We start from the raw sequence: 19,795 nt of genomic DNA, 5'->3' as shown, positions 1-19,795 counted from the left end.
ATTGGGATTAGTAAAAGTTTGAGTTTGATCCCAATTCTAATCTCTTAAATAGGAGATATTTAATAATGATATTTTTTTATATTGTAATTTTATAATGATATTTATTTATTTTTTTAAGCTTCAACTCATTTATTTATTTATTCATCATTTCAATCGATTTAATGTTAAGATTAAGAATTCGTTTGACAGTAATTTTAGAAAACACTTTTAACCTTTCAACCTTCATAATATTTATCTAAAAAGTTATTTTCAAATACTAAAAATATTAAAAACGTTTCTTAAAATTATTACTAAAGGGGCTCTAAATAAGCACGTTTTTATAAAATGTTAGTAGATGTTTGGTAAACCAATTTAATAATTTAATTTAAGTTATTAAGTAAATTAAGTGTGTTTGGTAAAATAATTAATGGTATAGTTTAAAATAAAAAATAACTTTAAGTAATAAGTGAAAATAATTAACTTATTATTAAATCTATATTTTTATTTTACATTTTTTTCACCATTTGTTTTAATTATCATCAAGGTCTTTTTTGCTACTCTATGACCTTCATTGTTACTTGACCTTATTTGTCATAATTATAATTTATGAAGATAAATATGTCAATTTAATGATTTAAAATCAATTTTAAGTTATTTTTATTAGTAAGAAGTTTTAAACTAACAACTTTAATATAATTTAACTTAAAATCAACTTAAGACATTAAGTAATAAGTATTACCAAACAATTCCATCTTTATCTTTATTTCCGGTTTGAATATTTTTAATTTTATTTTTACTTAACATTGTAAACAACACTTAAAAAACCTAACAGATATATATATATATATATAAAAGTATGTTTGAAAAAGTAAATGAACTCCTATTTTAACTTAAACTCATAGATACAATATATTTGAATTTGAAATTTTTTTTTAAAGTAATTAAAATTTGGAATTTGTGGGGTTAATTCATGCTTATTTAAAATCAAAATTATATTTAAATTTTATAAAATATAAAATTCTTTATTTTTTTAATCCTAAAAAAAGCTTGCTTATATCAACTAATGGTTATAAAACTAATTTTATCCAAGTGATTTACTTGTATTTTTAAAATAAAAGAGGATTTTCAAGGTTGTTCATGCTTTGCCGATGAAATAGATTTCAGTTTTACAAGACTTTGAAAAAATATAAATATTTTTTATTCATAAAAATATTTTAAAAGATACTAAATAGTTTTTAAAATACAAAATCTATTAGGACTCCAACTTAGGTTTCCAATTTCAACATCATAACCTAACAACTATCCAACCAAAACGGAAGCAATACCTCAGTTTCAAGCCAAAATTACCCTTTTTTTTTTATAAAAAATAAAAAAATAAAAAAAATAAAGCCTATAGGAGCCATCTCATTGATTTTATTTATTTTTATTGTAACTACATTTGACAAATGCGATTTCATTGTTTCACTTTTGAATTGAAACCGTATTTGGTAAATGTGATTTCATTTTTTTTTAATTTCTTGAACTTTTAACTTCACATTTTTAGATGATTTTGATGATTTAAAATTTTATTATTTTAATATCATTAATTAATTTATAAATAAAATAGCATAATATTTAAAAAAATTATCTTTATTGAAATAATATTAGACTATTAAGTTTAAATTGCATACATTTTTAGTTTAACATAAATAAGAATGTTAATTACTCTCTTCAATAACCAAAATCTTTATTTGATAAATAATCAATATAAGTCAAATTTAATAGAATTTAATCAATTATTTTTTCTATCATTAAGGTGAATTGAACTAATAATTCTTTTGACAAAATTTCCATATGTAAAATTTAGTACAACTTTGTAAAAAAACAACCCATTTGTTTCTTAAGAAGAGATGAGAAGCTACTTAACATCATTTGATTGAATGGTTGACCCAACTCCTTGCCCCTTGGATTGCTATAAAAACACTATCATATTTTAAAGTAGCTCGATCTAATTCAAAATTTAATATTGATATTTATTTATTTTTTTAAGCTCCAACTTATTTATTTATTTATTCATCATTTCAATCGATTTAACGTTAAGATTAAGAACTCGTTTGACACTAATTTTAGGAAGCGTTTTTAACCTTTCAATATTGAGAAATATTTATCTAAAGAGTTATTTTCAAGCACTAAAAACATTAAAATCGTTCCTTACAATTATTATCAAAGGGGCTCTGAATAAACACGTTTTTATAAAATGTTAGTAGATGTTTGGTAAATCAATTTAATAACTTAAAATGACTTAATAACTTAATTTAAGTTATTAAGTAAATTAAGTATGTTTGGTAAAATAACTTAATGGTATAACTTAAAATAAAAAAATAATTTTAAGTATTAAGTAAAAATAATTAACTTATTATTAAGTCTATATTTTAATTTTACTTTTTTTTTTTTCATCATTTGCTCTAATTACCTTCACGGTCTTTTTTACTATTCCATGACCTTCATTATTACTTGACTGCATTTGCCTTAATTATAATTTATGATGATAAATATGTCAATTTAATGATTTAAAATCAATTTTAAGTTATTTTTATCGGGAATTAAGCTAACAACTTTAATATAATTTAATTTAAAATCAACTTAAGGTATTAAGTAATAAGTATTAAGTTTTACCCTTCACAATCTTTTTTACTACTTCATGACCTTCACTGTTACTTATTCTTATTTGCCTTAATTATAATTTATAATGATAAATATGTCAATTTAATTATTTAGAATCAATTTTAAATTTTTTTTATCAGTAATAAGTTTTAATCCAATAACTTTAATATAATTTAACTTAAAATCAACTTAAAATATTAAATAATAAATATTAAGTTTTACCAAACAAACCTATCCTTATCTTTATTTCCAAATTTATTATTTTTATTTTTTTATTTTTACTTAACATTATAAACAACGCTTGAAAAACTTGATAGATATATATAAGTATGTTTGAAAAAGTAAATAAACTCCTATTTCAACTCAAACACGTAGATACAATATATTTGAATTTTTTTTAAAAGTAATTAAAATTACATTTAAATTTTATAAAATATAAAATTCTTTAGTTTTTTTAGTAGCAAAAAAAGCTTGCTTATATCAACTAATGGTTATAAAACCAACTTTTGAAAATATTATCCAAGCGATTTATTTGTATTTTTAAAATAAAAGGGGATTTTCAAGGTTGTTCATACTTGGCCGATGAAATAGATTTCAGTTTTATAAGACTTTGAAAAAATATAAATATTTTTTTATTCATAAAAATATTTTAAAAGATAATAAATAGTTTTTAAAATACAAAATCTATTAGGACTCCAACTTAGGTTTCCACCTTCAACATCATAAGCTAACAACTATCCAACCAAAACGGAAGCAATACCTCAGTTTCAAGCCAAAATTACCCTTCTTTTTTTATAAAAAAATAAAAAATAAAAAATAAAGCCTATAGGAGCCATCTCATTAATTTTATTTATTTTTTGGATTGTAACTTCATTTGACAAATGCATCTCATTGTTTCACTTTTGAATTGAAACCATTTCATTTTTTGAATTTCTTGAACTTTTAACTTCACATTTTTAGATGATTTTTATTTTATTTTATGTAATTTTATTATTTTAAGATTATTAATTAATTTATAAATAAAAATAGTATAATATTTAAAGAAAAGATAATTAAAATAATATTAAAGGGTGTTGGTTTTTTTTAACTTTTTGCTAAAGGTAATTTACTTTTAGATTTCGTTTATTTTTATATTTTTCACTGACTTATTATAAACTTTTTGCTGAATAGAAAAAGTCAAAATATTTGACTTTTTTTAAACAAAAAAAATAATATGCTGATTTTTCTTTACCTTTTAATGCTTAATAGAAATAAAATATTATAAAAACAAACAGTCTAATACTTAACATTATTAAGCATTAAAGTTCTATTTAAAATTAAGTAAAAAAACAAACAACACCTTAAACTATGAAATTTAAATTGCATACATTTTTAGTTTAACATAAATAAGAATGTTAATTACTCCCTCTCATTCAATAACCAAAATCTTTATTTGATAAATGATCAATTAAAAGTCAAATTTAACGGAGTTTAATTAATTATTTTTTCTATTTTGATAAATGATCAATTAAAAGTCAAATTTAATAGAGTTTAATTAATTATTTTTTATGGTGGAACGATCTAATAATTCTTTTGACAAAATTGTCACATGTGAAATTTAGTACAACTTTGCAAAAAAACAAATTATTTATTTCTTAAAAGAAGAGATGAGAAATATGCTCAACATCATTAGATTGAATACTTGACTCAATTCCTTACTCTTTTGATTACTATAAAAACACCAACATATTTCAAAATAGCATGATATAATTCAAAATTTCACCAAATTGAACACATATAGCCTATTTTTTCATAGTAGTAAGATTGCTATAATGGACCTTCATTGAATTTAAATTTAAGAGTATAATATTATATTAATAAAAATAAATTTTAAAAATATTTTTTATTTAAAAATAAGTTAATAATATTAAAATAATAAAGTTAAATAAATAAATAAGATAAAATAAAATAAAATTATAAACAACATTTAAAACTGTGGAGTTTAAAAGTGCGAAAGAATTCAAAAATGAAATTACATATCTGAATAAAAAAATAATAATAAAATAATAAGATAGGTGTTACGTGGCAACAAGGAGTACTTTCAATATTAGTACGTCAAAGTGCCTAAATTGAAGTTTTTAATAATTGGAGTCGTATGTTTCGTTGGCTACTTGGCTCTATGTGAAGCGCAGCGTTTCAATCACAAAATATAATCATACACCCGAGAAGCACGATAACCTTTCCTTTCCCCCTATATAAACCTCTCTTACCTTCGAGTGTACCCGTCTGTTTGTTTGCTGGGAAACCTCAAGAAATCAGAGTTGAAAATTTACGGTATACGAGGGAGATAAGGTTCGAATTACCGTCGTAGGATTTCTAATTTCTTATCGTTTTTCCTTCGTTTTCTTTTCTGCTAGCGTAATGCAAAACATTTTTATCGTTGGTTTGATTTGTTCTTTAGTTATTATTCACTTTGTCGACTATTCAATCAGCGTTTTGATAACGTTCATTTGTATGTTTTGTTTCGTTTTTTGGTATTAATTATGTTTTATCAATCAAAATTATGGAGTTTGTTGTTGACCTAGGGCATGTTTGTATTTGTTCTAGCATTTTCTGTTCACTTCAAAATTGCTGAAAACAGCAACTTGTTTGGGAATCACAGTCAAAATCTGTTTTTTTAATTACTCAAAACAGATAAAAACACCTTTTTTTTTTGGAGTAGAAATATTTTTTTTTCTTTTTTAATTTATGATTTGTTCCTCTCAATTCAATGTTTTTTTCGAATTACATGCAGCAATCAAGGGTTTTATTTCTTCTTTTGTATATTTTTTTTCTTTGAAAAAGAACCACGTTTAAAAAAATAAAATACAAGGGGGCCCTAAATTGTAGCTATTTGATGGTGCCTTTGGCGGGTTATGCCTTTCCGAATTCATGGCATGGGTTTAATTTTGGCGATTTCATTGCACGTATTTGATCCCATCACAATCATTTTTTTAATCAAATCTTATGATGGTCTCAGGCAAAAATGAGTAGCCGTTCTAGCCGCACTGTCTATGTTGGCAATCTTCCTGGTGATATTCGTGAGAGAGAAGTAGAAGATCTGTTTTACAAGGTAACTAGATGCCGGTTGATACTTGCATTATATGTCATGCCTGTTGATACACACAGTTGAGATGTCTTTCTTGTAAAGTATATTTTTCTGCTTGAATTGTTGCTCTTGTTATGTTTTACATAACACCTGGGTCAAAATATGAGCTAGGAATTGTGTTTTGATGAAACATTAGGTAGTAATGGATTAATTTACAGGTGAATCATTGTGTAAAATTCTTATGATCTAAAAATTATTAACTTTGCTAATGTATTTTTGGATAACATACTCTTAAATTTCTTCTTCTATATGGCAGGCTAGTATACTGAAAACGCTTCAGATTGTCCATCTTTATCTGAAACAATCTTTGAAACAAACTGTTGCTTCCCATTTTGTTGAATTTAGGCTGTGTTTGGTTTACTGAATTGAGTGACCGTTGCATTCCATTCTGCCCAATTTCCACCCATCCTTGGTTAATGCTTAGACTCTATTTTGGAATTCTAATGAGGTCGCAAAACCTGTGAAAGATGGGGGTTGGAAACCCATCTATGGACATGGATTTGCTAAAGCAATTCCTAGAAAAGGGCTTCGTATTAATTCAAATGGCAAACATATCCTTATATTTGCCTCTCAAATAAAAAAAATGTCATTAAAATATTTTCATATCTTTTGAGGTAAATCAATTCCAGCTTCTATATATGATAAATGGGAAGATAAATTAAAACTTAAGAAATGCACATTAATCTAACTTCATTTATTCAGAAAAAAATAAATTAAACTTGATTTCTATATAAGTCTATTAATTTCAATTAATGTATGCAAAAATAAATAAATTTAAAGCTAATAACTATCTTTTTTAAAAAAATTATTCTTATTAATAATATATCCAACTTAATTGATGTCTTTTCTTTCTACTATTAACTATCTTCAATTCTTCCTGCATGGAAATTATTATGACTGTTATAAGTAGTTGCTGTTGTAAAGTTTAATTATAAGTTATTAAACTTTGGATTCCTGCTTTCTAATAGGTTATTCACTTTATTTAAAATCACCAAAACCATTTTTCTTTTACTATTTTTATTTCAAAGGTGAAGCCATGTTTCCTACGTCATAATCATCTAATTCCTGTACTGGTTTTCCAAACCAGTAACTATGGGTTTATTCTGTTCACCAGTTTAAATTGTCATCCACTTCTGTTTGTGGTCATCTTATGAATTTTATAGTGTTTTGACTTCTATTGAGGTCCTTATTTTCATTTTTCATCTATCTATCATTTCATTGGTATAGTAATGGTGAACACCACATAATGCAAACATATTATAAAGTGAAAATCTTGTTTCACTGCCACTTGTTATCAGAGATGTTATTTTATTTAATGTTTTGGGTGCTATATGCAGTTACTAGTTAGAATTATGTATTTGTTTGGAACTTCTTTCCTCACTAGAGAGCAAGAACTTCATGCCATGTTCTTCCAATGAAAAAAAAAGTCTTGGAAAACCATGTATATTCAACCATAGCCACTAAATATTTCATACAATAATAATAATAGTTAAAATTTCTTTGTTAGTAGTTTCTATGATTGGGGGTTGGGAATAATAGAATTTATTGTTGTCTTGTCTCCAAAAGTGATTTTGCTGAAGAATGAGATGGTATATAAGTAAGTTAATGATGGAAGATTCCTTGTGAAATCATACTATAAGACCGAGTTTGGAATGTGGTGTTGTTTTCTTTCAACATCGAAGGGTTTGAGAATCACTTTCCCCTCAGGAACTTTCCTTTGTCTGGGAGCAGTATGAGGAAAGATTCCCACTTTGGATTGTCTTACATCAAAGGATGATATCAGCCAGTTGGTGTTGTCACTGTAAGCAAGAAACAAGGAATTACTCAACCCTTTACTTATCTATTGTGGGATAGGATGGAGTTTATGGCTGACGTTGTTTTGAACTTTTGGTATTTGTTAAGTGCTTTTAGAGTCAATTATGGCACATTTAGTGGTTGGAAGGGAAATATTATTAGTAAGTGGAAGAAAAAAAATATGACATACAGCTCCACTTATACAGTTTTTCTGGAAGAATGTGATGGAAGTATTTTTTATGGTTTGAATTGGTCCAAATTGCAACAGAAAATGCAACGATATATCACACAACAAAAACATGCACATGGGCAACATTGAACCAAGCAATAAGCGCCAATGAGTGCAGTGAGCATCATTCTAGGAAACATATGTTATTGGTATAATGGAATGTCACTGCAGTAAGGTAAAGGGAGGTGCACAACCATGATTACAATACCAGAAAAGGCACAAATTTCACATTTCCTTCAACTTTCAGGCTGCCCGCCCTTTTTTTTAATAGGCAAATAGAAAATATATTAGAAATGCCAAACAAAAGGGTGGACTAAAGCATAATGACATATACAAAGGTGCTAAAAGGTTAGACAAAAAAGAGAGACAAAAAGCAACCCTCTCTCCTTATTCAGAGCTCAGCTGGTCAATGAAGTCCACCATGGCCATTGAGAAATCTCTCGTGTATATTCTAACTCACTCCCAAAAATTATAAAGGAAGGATTGTTTGATTGTTTGATTTGCTTTTTCAGAAATTTCAAACACCCTTTTATTTCTCTCCTTCCATAAGGTCCAAAATAAGTATAAAGGAACAACTCTTCAAACTTTCTTCCTCCTCTTCCTAACAAAGGATCCATAGGACGTAAATCAACCGCCACAAGATGACTGCCTTTAAGCAAATAAAGGAGGATACGGTCAATTATTTCTTCTTCTTCTTCTTCTTTACATATATGACATCCATTTAGCAACTTCCATCCCCTCCTTTTAAGCTGGTCCAATGCTAAGTTCCTTTCCTAAACCAAGTTCACACTAAGTAAAGTGCAAATATGCATGCAGAGTAAAGGACCTAGCTTGATATTGCACATAGGCCCAGATGCACAGACTTGAAAACAGCGGAGGCTCAAGGAAACCCTGATCCTGATTGAGTTATAGCCACCTTTCTGGGTGACTCTTAGTGGTTGTTTTTTACCCTTTCTTGTTTAGTTCTCTAAATATTATTATACATTCATATGGACTTTCAATGAAGTTCCCTTCTAAAAAATTATTATAAAGTAATGGTAATGGATATGATCCACCAGCTTGTCCGTTGTTTTATGTGCAAAATGGATGAAAAATCAACTGATCACCTCCTCATTTGTTGCCCTAAAGTAAGCATCCTATGGCAACAAATTTTTTGCTGTTTGGAGTGGTTTGGCTGTTGCACGCTATAATGAGAGGAACCCTTCTTAGTTGGCATTGATCCTTTATAGAAAAGGTATAGAAAAAGGCTTGGAGGTTAGCCCTCTTGTGTGTGTTTTAGATTGTTCAGAAGGAAAGAAATAAGAGATCTTTCAAAGATGTGGACCAGTTGGACCAAGCATTCAAATTTGCTTTTATGAGTCTTTTTTGGAATGGGTTAGAATGCAAGTTGATCATTAACCTTTCGAATATGGGTTAGAATGATAGGCTTTGTTGATTGGCTTAGCTTCAACTGAAGGGAGAGAGTTTTTTTGGTTTCCTTTTTTCACATTTAAGTGCAAATTTTGGTGTGCCCTCTTTTTAGGCACTGTTAATGTATTTTCTCTTTGCCTATCAAAAAACAAAAAAAATCCATCCTTTTTGGGTTAGAATACAAGGATTTTATTTCTTGGTGTAGTGGGGTGAACTGAGAAATTCTATTCTGACCAGTATAAGCTATGGGTTTCTTTGAGATCTTAGTGGGGAGAGAGCACATATGAGGATCATGGTTTTGCTCATTGAAATTGACAATGTGGTTAGCATGGGTTAATATATGGTTCAAATTCTTTAGTTATGAGGGGTAATTGCTGATTGAACTTCATTTTTCTTTCTTTGCAAATCATTGTTTATCTAATTGGTTCTCTTTTGTAGTATGGGCCCATTGTTGACATTGATTTGAAGATCCCTCCAAGACCACCAGGCTATGCTTTTGTTGAGGTGAGTTGAGATATCACAACTAACATGAAACTTACACGAGTACAGAGAAATAAATTTGTGCCTTCCTGTTTGGGTTGTCACATTTGGGGTTCAGGTATATTCCAGATCATAAAAATGATCAAGCATCAGATCATCTTGTCTGACCTAATCACAGCCGTAACCAATTTTTCATTTTCAGAGAATAATGGATGACCCAATCACTCGGTTTAGATTTTAACAGCCCAAACTTGGCCCATTTTTTCCAAATTACATAGAAGTACACCATTTTCTAATGTGTAATTATATAAAGCAATTTATGTATTTGTTTTTTGTATTCTATTGTAGTTAAATGACGTTAATTATATGTTGTAGTGTGTTATTCCTGAAAATCATGTTGACTTATATTGATTGGCTAAAGCAGAATTGGTCTGGAAAATTTTAAATTTGAACAATATGGATCCAAACTTGAAAGGATAAAGAAATATATTTCCAACCTGGTTTATATCCGGAGTGTGTGGAGTTGGTTGAACAGATTTGACAGAAATGGTCATCCCTGCTTCGTGGTTTTATTTAAGTATTGATAACTTACAATTAGTATTTGTTTCTCATGTTTTGTTTATTGCCTCATGTAATTCTCTTATACCACATCTATGTATTGAAGTTCGAAGATGCTCGTGATGCCGAAGATGCTATTTATGGTCGGGATGGGTATAATTTTGATGGACATCGACTGCGAGTAAATTCCCATTCCTGTTTCTTTTTATGCCTTTCATTTTTTGTTTTAGTTTTGAATAGTATTAACACATTTTATTGCTTTGTCTGTTTAGTTATTTACCTTCCTTCATTTTATGTTTTTGTAGGTCGAACTTGCTCATGGTGGGAGAGGACAGTCATCATCAGTGGACCACTATAGCAGTTACAGTAGCAGTAGCCGTGGTGGACTTTCACGGCACTCTGAATATCGAGGTGCATACCTCTGATTTACTCTTGCTTTTCTCATCACATTCAATGTGGTTAGAAATTGACTTGTATTGCTACATTATGCAGTATTGGTTACTGGATTACCTTATTCTGCTTCCTGGCAAGATCTAAAGGTGAGCCATGCATGTGATACTTAGTAGTTTCGTATTTTTATACATGCACACACACATACGAGTAAATGCTAACATACATACATATATATAATTTTTATGTATGTATATTTTTATGTATTTATGTATTTATGTACATGTGTATTTATTTGTACGTCTGTGTAATGTATATTGCTTTTGCTTCCTGTGGCAAGAGTTGAGGCTGAGTACAATACTTTTCACCATGATGATATGTTTGCATCCACACTAACGCCTTTTTGTTGTCAAACTAAGTTGTCCTTTTCAATTAAGTGGGTATTGATAACTATATATTTAATTGTTAGGACCATATGCGTCGAGCTGGGGATGTTTGTTTCTCCCAAGTGTTCCGTGGTCGCGGAGGTAAGTTGATAAGCTTTGATGTTTTTGTTATTTAGCATGATTGTTTATTCTAAATAGTATTAGCAAACTGAATCCTGTGAACTTGGGTAGGAATTTAAGTATGGAGTGCTTTGTGATATGTTCACATTTGACAGAGTAAAGATAAGAAAAAAATAGAGCAGATTTTTTTACCTTGTCGATCATTTCTATGGCAACTACTAATGTAATGAGGGAATAGTTCAAATGAGTTATTCAAAGGCAACATCTGTTAAATCCTCATTGGTGGGAAGGACAGGATGATACTTTGCAGTCTCTTAGAATATATATATATTGATAAATAAAGACTTAAATTAAAGAAAAAGAGCCGCCAGAAAAATGACCCAACCACAAGAAAACAAACCTCCCTTCTCCACCAAGGCTCAACCGAAAGAGAACATAAAGAACCTCAACAAGTACCCAACCATTCAAAAAAACCTACCATAGTCAGTGGGTAATCAGCTACAAACAACTTAGACTCTGACCACAAAAAGCAAATTACTTCCCTTTTTAGCTTTTGGATATAAAAAACCTCATTATCGAGTGCAATGTTGTTCCTAGCCTTTCACACCATTCAAAACAAGCACAAAGGGCTTGCTTGCCAAACCTTCTTGTGTTTTTTCCCTACAAAAGAACCATGCTAACCCAACAAAGTATCTCTAACCGACAAAAAAGCACTCGAGACACTCCAAAAAGTACAAAAATCAGTTCCCATAAAATCCTTCTTGTTTCACAATGGATCAACAAATGATCTATGGATTCTTCATGTTCAAGGCATGAGAAACATCGATTTGCTAAAGACCAACCTCATCTTTGAACTTGATCCAAAGTTAGAACTTTACCCACATTGTCTCTCACATAAAAACACTAACTTTGGGCTGACCCAAGAAATCCAAATGTCCCTCATTGGAAAATACCTACCCAACTTTGGTTCCAAAACATTGTAAAGGGACTTAATTGTAAACTTGCGACAATCTCTTGGAATATACATTGAAGGTCATTGACCTGCTTGAAAGGGCAACAATATTGATGTAAGTCAATGAGAAGGGAGGGCGACTTTGCAAAGCAAGAATTAACAATTGAGCTTTTAACATTTGGATAAGTGAAGGATAGCGGATCTTGGGACATATCTATATCCTTTTTTTTTTATAAGCGAATAACAAAATATATTTAAAGCACCTAGAAAGAGGCGCACCAACATAGACATGACGCAGTCAATGGACACCTAGTTTAAGCGAAAATGAGATAAACAAAAAATCCCTTTCCTTACATGATAAAGCTCAACTAATCTAGAAAATCTATTAGTCATTGAGTGATCCTCTATGTACACACTAATCCAATCCACAAAAGTATACAAAAAATCGGATTTAATTTTTTGGTCCAACTTCTCAGCATCATTAAAAGCCATTTTGTTTTTTTTTTTCTTTGAAAGAATCTAGAACAAACACAAAGGTATAGCCCTCTAAACTTTTTTCCGTTTCTACCCCATGAAAGAGCCATGTCAACCCAAAAGGCTTTTCTAAATGAAAAATACATCACCTAAACCACTCCCATGAGAGAAAGTATCCACAAAATACCTGTTTTGGTAGTTAGGCAACTTAGTTGGGGTTTTGTGAAGGATGAGAGCATGAAAGATTTGTAAAGAGTTTGGATGCTTCTTTTCTAATGCTAATTCCTAAGAAAGGGGGAACGGAAGACCTTAAGGACTTTAAGCTTATAAGTTTGGTAAGTAGCCTTCACAAGTTGTTAGCTAATAGACTAAAGAAGGTGGTGTCTTTTTCCTAAAAGGCTTTTGTGGAGGGAAGGCCAATTCTAGATGCATCTTTGATTGCTAATGAGGCTATTGACTTGTTACTAAAAAGCAATGACTGTGGTTTAATCTATAAGCTTGGTATTGAGAAGGCTTACAATCACGTTAATTGGAGTTTCTTACTTTTGGTGCTAAAAAACATGGGTTTTGATGAAGATAAGTGGATCAATTGGCGTATTTCCTTTGTGAGCTGTTCTGTCCTTTTTGTTAACAGTTCTGCATGGATCTTCTTTCAAAGCTTCGAGGTTTGAGGTAAGGCGGACACTCTCCCTTATTTATTTGTGATTGTCATGGAGGTCCTTAGTTGTTTGTTTAAGAGGGCTAAGGTCGATGGTTTCGTGTTGGGTTGGCGAGTGAGAGGCAAAGGTGGGGAGGGGGTGGAAGTCTCTCATTTGTTGTTTGTTGATGACACTTCAGTTTTTTGTGAGCCTTCTTAGGACCCGTTGACTTGTGTTGGTTGCTTATGTGGTTTGAATTCATATCAGGGTTGAAAGTTAATTTGGAAAAGAGCGAAGTAATTCTAGCGGGGAGAGTGGAGAACTTAGAAGAGCTAGCTCAAGAGTTTGCTTGCAAGGTTTAAATTCCTTAGGACGATATGGAGGAGAGGTTTCACAAAAGACTAGCGTTATGGAAAAGACAATATATTTCCAAAGGCAAGAGACGTACCTTCATCTATATCACTCTCTTTTTAACATGCCTATCTATTTTATGTCCTTATTTTGCATCCCGAGGATAGTCGAGGCTGGAGCAATTCGTAATTGAGTTTCTCTGGGAAGGAGGGGCCCTTGAGTGGAAGCCACATTTAATAAGGTGGGCTATCAGACAAAAGAAAGGGTGGTTTGGGAGTTGAGGAATCTTTTGTCGCTCAATAGAGCTTTGCTTTGCAAATGGAGTTGTGTTTTGTTGAGAAAATGAGCAGAAAATATGGGGAAGAACGAGGGCGGTGCTCCTGCAAAGTGAGAGATGTGTATAGATTATGATTATGGAAACCCATTAGGAAGGATTGAGATATTTTGAGTAGCAGAGTTGCTTTTTTAATGGGTAATGGGAGGAGAGTGAAAGTTTGGAAGGACAAGTGGTGTAGTGATGAAATGCTAAGCATTTCTTTCCCCTATTTATTTGCTTTAGCTATTTCCAAGGAGGCTTGGGTGGAGGATGTTTGGAACTCATCAAATGTTGGTGGTCATTTGGCACCTCGCTTCTCTAGGCGGTTCAATGATTAGAAGATGGATCTTATGGAGTGTTTGCTCTTGAGATTGTAAGGAAGGAGGGTGTGTAAGGATGAGGAAGACAAAGTGATCTGGACTAGGAGTTAGGAAGTTAAACTACTTTTCTAGCAGGTATTATTGGGAATTATTGGGTGCCATCGAGGATGGGCTTCTTTGCATGGGAGGCTAGTTGAAATAAGGTTTTAACTTTGGATCACATTGAGAGGAGAGAGGGGTCTTTGGCAAACAAATATTTCCTTCGCCACGAAGGAATAATCCATTAATCACATCCTCATTCATTATGACAAGACAAGGGTTTTATGGGATCTTTTGTATTCTTTGTTTGGTGTGTCATGGGTGTTTCCCTCATCAGTAAGAGGGGTGCTTTGAAGTTGGCACTACTCCTTAATGGGTAAAAAAGGGAAAAGATGTGGTGGGCTGCCCTTCTGTGCCTTTTTGGGATAATTTGGAAGGAAAGAAACAGTTTGGCATTAGAAAACAATGAGCATTCTGTACAAGGGATTAAACTTTCTTTTCTTTGAAATCTTTGGGTGTGGTCCAAATTATTTGTAGCTCTTAGCCTTTCTTCTATTGTTGATTTTGTGGATTGGTTGGGCTCTTGTCGAGAGGGTGTCGTTTTTTGTTGTCCCTCTCTTTTTTTTTGGTGGCGCTTTTAGGCGTCCTTTGTATACTCCCTGTGTACTTTGGGGCACTTTTTTGTTGTCACTCTTTATAATATTTGCTTTCTTTATCCATTAAAAAAATATATATATTTGCTTATACCTTGTTCCAAAGCATGGCCCAACTCCTCATTTTTAGCTGATCAAGAGTAAGGATTTTGCCCCAAGTTGCTTCTGAGGCAAAGAAACCAACCTTTGTTAGTGCCCTTGTGCTCTACAATACACTCGTAGGGGAAAGGCTCTTTAACTCCCCTGATCAAGGAGGAATAGAGGGATCTGACTGAAAAATTGCTGCTCTATATCTATATTCCTATTTAAGCATGTCCTCTGGAAATAGATGCTGAATAGAGATCCAATGCAATGTGATATCCTGCTATATTGCAGATACATTACCTGGACATTTATTTGTCCAACTGTTAATGTCATTGATGACTTATTGGCAATTACTTTGGTTACTTGTTTATCAAGAATTGGAGCTTTATAATCTAGTCTATAAATAAAATGTTGATATCTTTCTGGATGCCATTGCTTCTTCATTAGACTTTTGAGCATTGAGATTTGTATCTTTTCAAGTTCCACACTACATTTGCCTACTTGAAAAAAAAGGTTCCACACTACATCATCAGAACTTTTGGTTTGTGCCTAATAAAAGGCATGAGCTTTGTACAGATTGTTGTTCAAGAAAAGCAAACTCCTCAAGTATATATGGCAAATGAATTTCATTACATCTCTTGTTGGAAATCAAGCCCACGTCGCCTTCCTGCCTGTGCATGTTCCTCCCCATATTTAGCATCCTCTGTTTACTTCCCTGAATTAGTGTAATGTACAGCCTTTATTATAATTGATTTAGGAGTAATTCTAGCAAGGTAGTTTATTCACTTTCCATGTAAGAGTAGTTTATTCACTTCCCATGTAAGAGTTTATTCACTTTCCATGTAAGGGAAATTCCCTCCGGTGATAGTGTACCATTCCGGAATTGTCTCATATCTGTAGGCTATTTATTTATGCTTTCATTCATTGTAAAGGAAGGTATCACAGAATGAATTGAGGTGTTCCTCCATAGTTTGTCTTCAAATTCTTCATATTTTAGTCTTCAAATTCTTCATCTTCCCTTCCCTAATATTGCATTTGGATAAGTTCGTTCATGACCTGGCCAACAAGGGGGAAAAAAACACCAAAGAAAGAAGTTTTGAAGATCTATTTAACCTTTTTAGTGTCCATAATAAGCTTATGCTATTCTAGTTGTTACTCTGCCACATGACATGTTGATTAAAATAAGATGATTATTATTATTATTATTATTTTCATTTGACTTTGAAGTTTCTTCTGTTGGATGTGTGAAATAGATGAAACTATTTTCCTTGGCAAAATTTTTTTCAAGGGTTTTAATAATTGCCTTAAATTTTTCTGTAGGGATGACTGGAATTGTGGATTATACAAACTATGATGATATGAAATATGCTGTAAGTTAATTCTTCTGCTGATTCATTAATTATCTTTCAGTAACTGTGTTTTTTTTTTTTTAAGATTTTTCTTTGGAGCCATGGTGTTTGATCTGTGAAGATCATAAAGAAATACAATGGTTTTATTTGAGCAACCTTTCTCTGTTTCTTATCTGCAGATAAGGAAGCTTGATGACTCTCTGTTTAAGAATCAATTTTCTCGGGCTTATATACGGGTATTTACGCTCAATTAGAATCCAAATTTTGGTTTCCATGTTTTATGTCATTTTTACTCATTTATTTGCCTAGACTAGGTGAGGGAGTATGAACCTAGAAGCTTCTCTCGAAGTCCCAGTCGTAGCCCATCTGTGTCAAGAAGCAGAAGCCCCCGTCGCAGTCGTAGCTATAGTTATTCAAATCATTCATCAGGCAGATCTCTTTCGAGGTCTGTTTCTTCACAGGCACGCTCGAGGTCAGTTCGCTGTTCTTTATCAAGCTATGTTCTTGTGGCATATTTTTGTAACTAATGTTTTAGATGCTACTTATGTTTACATTTATCATTGTTCATATTTAGCAATTTTATGAATTTCTTATGCTCTTATGCCTTTTCTTGAGAAATGTTATAACTCCCACTTGGCTTCAACCCATAGGTGCACACATAAATATTTTCTTGTTTGTGGTTTGTCAAGATATATTTTTTGTTTGCTAACGATCCTGAACCCTTCTTTCCAGCATTTAGTAGGACAAGTCATTAGCATCCCATCAGATCCAAGAGACCCATCCAACTCTCATAAAAATATGTTTCACACTTTTGTTATAATAGTACCTGCCTACAGTGGAGGAACTATTAGATCTATGATTCGTTCCTTCTTTGTTGAGCGATAACAAGACATGGTTAGTTGATGGTTGCTGTCGCATAGGGAAGCCCTGACTCTTCCCACTTCTCATATTTTCATTTTTATAAAACATTAATGCGTGAAGTCTTATATTGACTTGCTGCTGTCTATATGAAAATTGCCAACTTTAACTGAAGTTGTTTATTTTCCATTGAATTGGACCATGCAAATGATTCTGGCTCCCTTTCTTTTGTATTGCTTTAATTTGAGCCAAAATCTTCCAGTGGTTATCCTCATTTGATAAATTCTTGAATCTGGTTTATAGCATATACAATAACATGATGTAAACTTGTGCCAACCTGAAATTTCATGTTCACTGTTTAAAACTTTATTCCCTGAAAGTTCCACACATTGCAAGTTACAACCTTCAAGAATTATGAATTTAGCCTTGCTTCATTTTATTCCTTTGCATTGCATTTGGTTGCAAGACCATTTTTGAATGTTCAAAATTTCCAGTTTTAGCCCCTTGTAAATCTAGAATTTCTTATTTCTTGGGTAGCATTTAGGCATCTCATGGGAAACATCTTTCCATTTAATATATCATGACAGTGGCATGTTTCCTGAATTAGCTTTCTATCCAGTGGATATAACACAAAATAAAATTGGTTTTATAAGATGTCAGAAGTGCATCATTATATAAATGATTTAGTGCTGGATTCAGAATTAAAAGAAGTGGTGCATTCTAAATTTTGAGTTCTCGTGTTTTTCTTATAACTGAAGACGATTTCTAGGTGAGAAATCTTGCTACAATATGTCATGCTGTTTCTATTTCCTCCCTTCTGCTGTTCCATGTGCTGGATCACCATTCTTTGCATTGTTTAGAGGTGCATGGGGACTAATTGGGAAAGGGGCTGCCCAGTGGTTGCCCACTTGACATTCTTTGTTTATGAAAATTGTCTTGTTTTTTTTTCTAGATCTGGATTTTTGCGGCGATCTGGGGATTGCATATTAGGATCTTGATGGAATATGATGCCCAGATGCCTGCAACTCTTTGGTTGTGGAGGTATGCTGTTTTGCTGATGAGCACCTGTAAAAAAACCTTAAATGACAAATATTAATTCTAATATGTTATACATGGTGCAAGCCCTCAGTGCTAAACCAGAACACTGAAGACGGAATTATGATTTTAGAGCTGGATTACCACGAACTAAGTGCTATTGGTACAATCAACTACAAAAAAGTCGTATAAACGTACCAACATCAATTTAGTAGGCCTTGTCCTCAGGATTCTTTGTGGATTTTGGTGATGCAAATGGAAGAGGATGTTACCAACTATTCTGTAGTGGTTTTTGATACTTCAATTCAGGTCTTTTTCATCTCTTGATGGGTCCATCTGTATTCTCATGATCTGGTGGGTAAAAAGCTCATTGCCCTAATGGTGAGGTTGAAGTTACTATGCATTGGATTCTGTCGCTAATGCTTTTTATGTTTGAGTCCACGGCTATTTCCATTTCTCGCTTTTGATTATGGTAACACCTTAACACCAAGTGGGAGTAGCATTGGGCTTTTGGATCAAATTTCTTAGAAGGAAATGTTGCAGATACTGAATTGGGTTAGTTTTGCAACTTTTTGCAGATCAGTTTCAAGGTCCAGATCTCCCTTAATATCTGTAAGTGAATCCCCACTCATTTTTCCATTTTTGTTAAGAACAAAACATCATGCATTCCAGATGTTTATGCAATATGATTGCTTCCTCCACACCATTTTCTGATATCATACCCTGTAACATGCAGCCTCGTCGTCACAAGCGGGTGAGCAGAAGCCCAAAGAAATACAGGAGCCCAAGCAGGAGCTTATCTGGATCTCGTTCACCCTCGGTATTACTCCTTTTAGTCACTCATGTTGATCTTCTTCAGTTTTTTAAATCTGATGGTTTTACTCCTTTTAGTCACTCATGTTGATCTTCTTCAGTTTTTTAAATCTGATGGTTTTATCTGTTTTCATCAAGTTCTAGTTGGCTTAACGATGATGATGTTTGGACAGAGGAGTTCTTACAGGAGCAGATCAGCTGACTCGAGGAGTGATTGATGGGAGAGTAAGGTATCCAGAGTGTTGTACGATGAACAGGACAACTATAACAAATAGACTCGAACAACTAGGCTCAACATATGCCTTTGAATTTGGATAAATTATAGACTCCTTAATGGTGATATAAACTGATGTAATAAAATTTAGGCATATGCTTAGGTTGTCAGCTAATACACCTGCTCCAGGGATTCTTTACTTGGTTTGAGTTATTGCAACCCTCTTTTCGTGCTGGTATTCTCGCAAAAGTTAACAGATTAAGATTTTATTTTGGCATTTTATGATGTGTGGTAGAAGGCTGATTACTTGATCACCTGCCTGAGGTGATTGAACCGGGGATGGAAGTTTTGGCCCAGTTTCCTTACCATCTTTTCTTATATCCTCACTAGAGTTGGATCAGTTCATAACCATAGTGATTTTTAATTATTATTAAGTAGGTGCTGTCTTTGCTTGCAAAATAATTTGGGGCTGTTGGATGTTCGAAATTAGTGATAGGATGTTTTTATTTTTAAAAAAGAAAAGGAAAAAGGGAAAAAGAAGAAAAGAATTAGTATTTACTATTTAGGCTGGTTTGCCTCATCA

At 32.0% G+C, this 19,795-nt stretch overlaps 1 protein-coding gene across 9 annotated transcripts; it reads left to right on the top strand.

The window, feature by feature from the left end:
• Positions 1 to 4,841: 4,841 nt before the first annotated feature.
• Positions 4,842 to 19,461, top strand: LOC100249315 (serine/arginine-rich splicing factor SR30). 9 transcript variants are annotated; one of them, XM_002283829.4, is made up of 13 exons: positions 4,842 to 4,953; positions 5,621 to 5,713; positions 9,621 to 9,686; positions 10,327 to 10,401; positions 10,526 to 10,631; positions 10,713 to 10,759; positions 11,080 to 11,137; positions 16,264 to 16,313; positions 16,472 to 16,528; positions 16,607 to 16,764; positions 18,764 to 18,797; positions 18,922 to 19,005; positions 19,172 to 19,461. In XM_002283829.4, exons 2-13 carry the CDS (start codon positions 5,627 to 5,629, stop codon positions 19,214 to 19,216), a joined length of 867 nt encoding a protein of 288 aa, XP_002283865.1. In that variant the 5' UTR covers positions 4,842 to 4,953; positions 5,621 to 5,626; the 3' UTR covers positions 19,217 to 19,461. The 9 variants fall into 9 exon arrangements, 8 of the variants coding, with proteins under 8 accessions (XP_002283865.1, XP_019080592.1, XP_059598637.1 ...); XR_002031773.1 differs by lacking the exon at positions 19,172 to 19,461 and adding an exon at positions 18,103 to 18,191 and having other exon boundaries at positions 4,846 to 4,953; positions 18,922 to 18,998; XM_019225047.2 differs by having other exon boundaries at positions 4,846 to 4,953; positions 19,137 to 19,461.
• The last annotated feature ends 334 nt before the right edge of the window (positions 19,462 to 19,795 follow it).

This window comes from Vitis vinifera, chromosome 14 (assembly GCF_030704535.1).
Source record: "Vitis vinifera cultivar Pinot Noir 40024 chromosome 14, ASM3070453v1".
Taxonomy (NCBI): Eukaryota; Viridiplantae; Streptophyta; class Magnoliopsida; order Vitales; family Vitaceae; genus Vitis; species Vitis vinifera.
Note: the sequence above shows the minus strand (reverse complement) of the source record. Positions and strands in the feature narration are given on the sequence as shown.

Coding starts and splice junctions, on each gene's coding strand:
- LOC100249315 (XM_002283829.4), top strand. CDS start 5,627: ATGAGTAGCCGTTCTAGCCGCACTGTCTATGTTGGCAATCTTCCTGGT. Junction 9,687..10,326: donor CAGGCTATGCTTTTGTTGAG/GTGAGTTGAGAT, acceptor TATGTATTGAAG/TTCGAAGATGCTCGTGATGC. Junction 18,798..18,921: donor CCAGATCTCCCTTAATATCT/GTAAGTGAATCC, acceptor TGTAACATGCAG/CCTCGTCGTCACAAGCGGGT.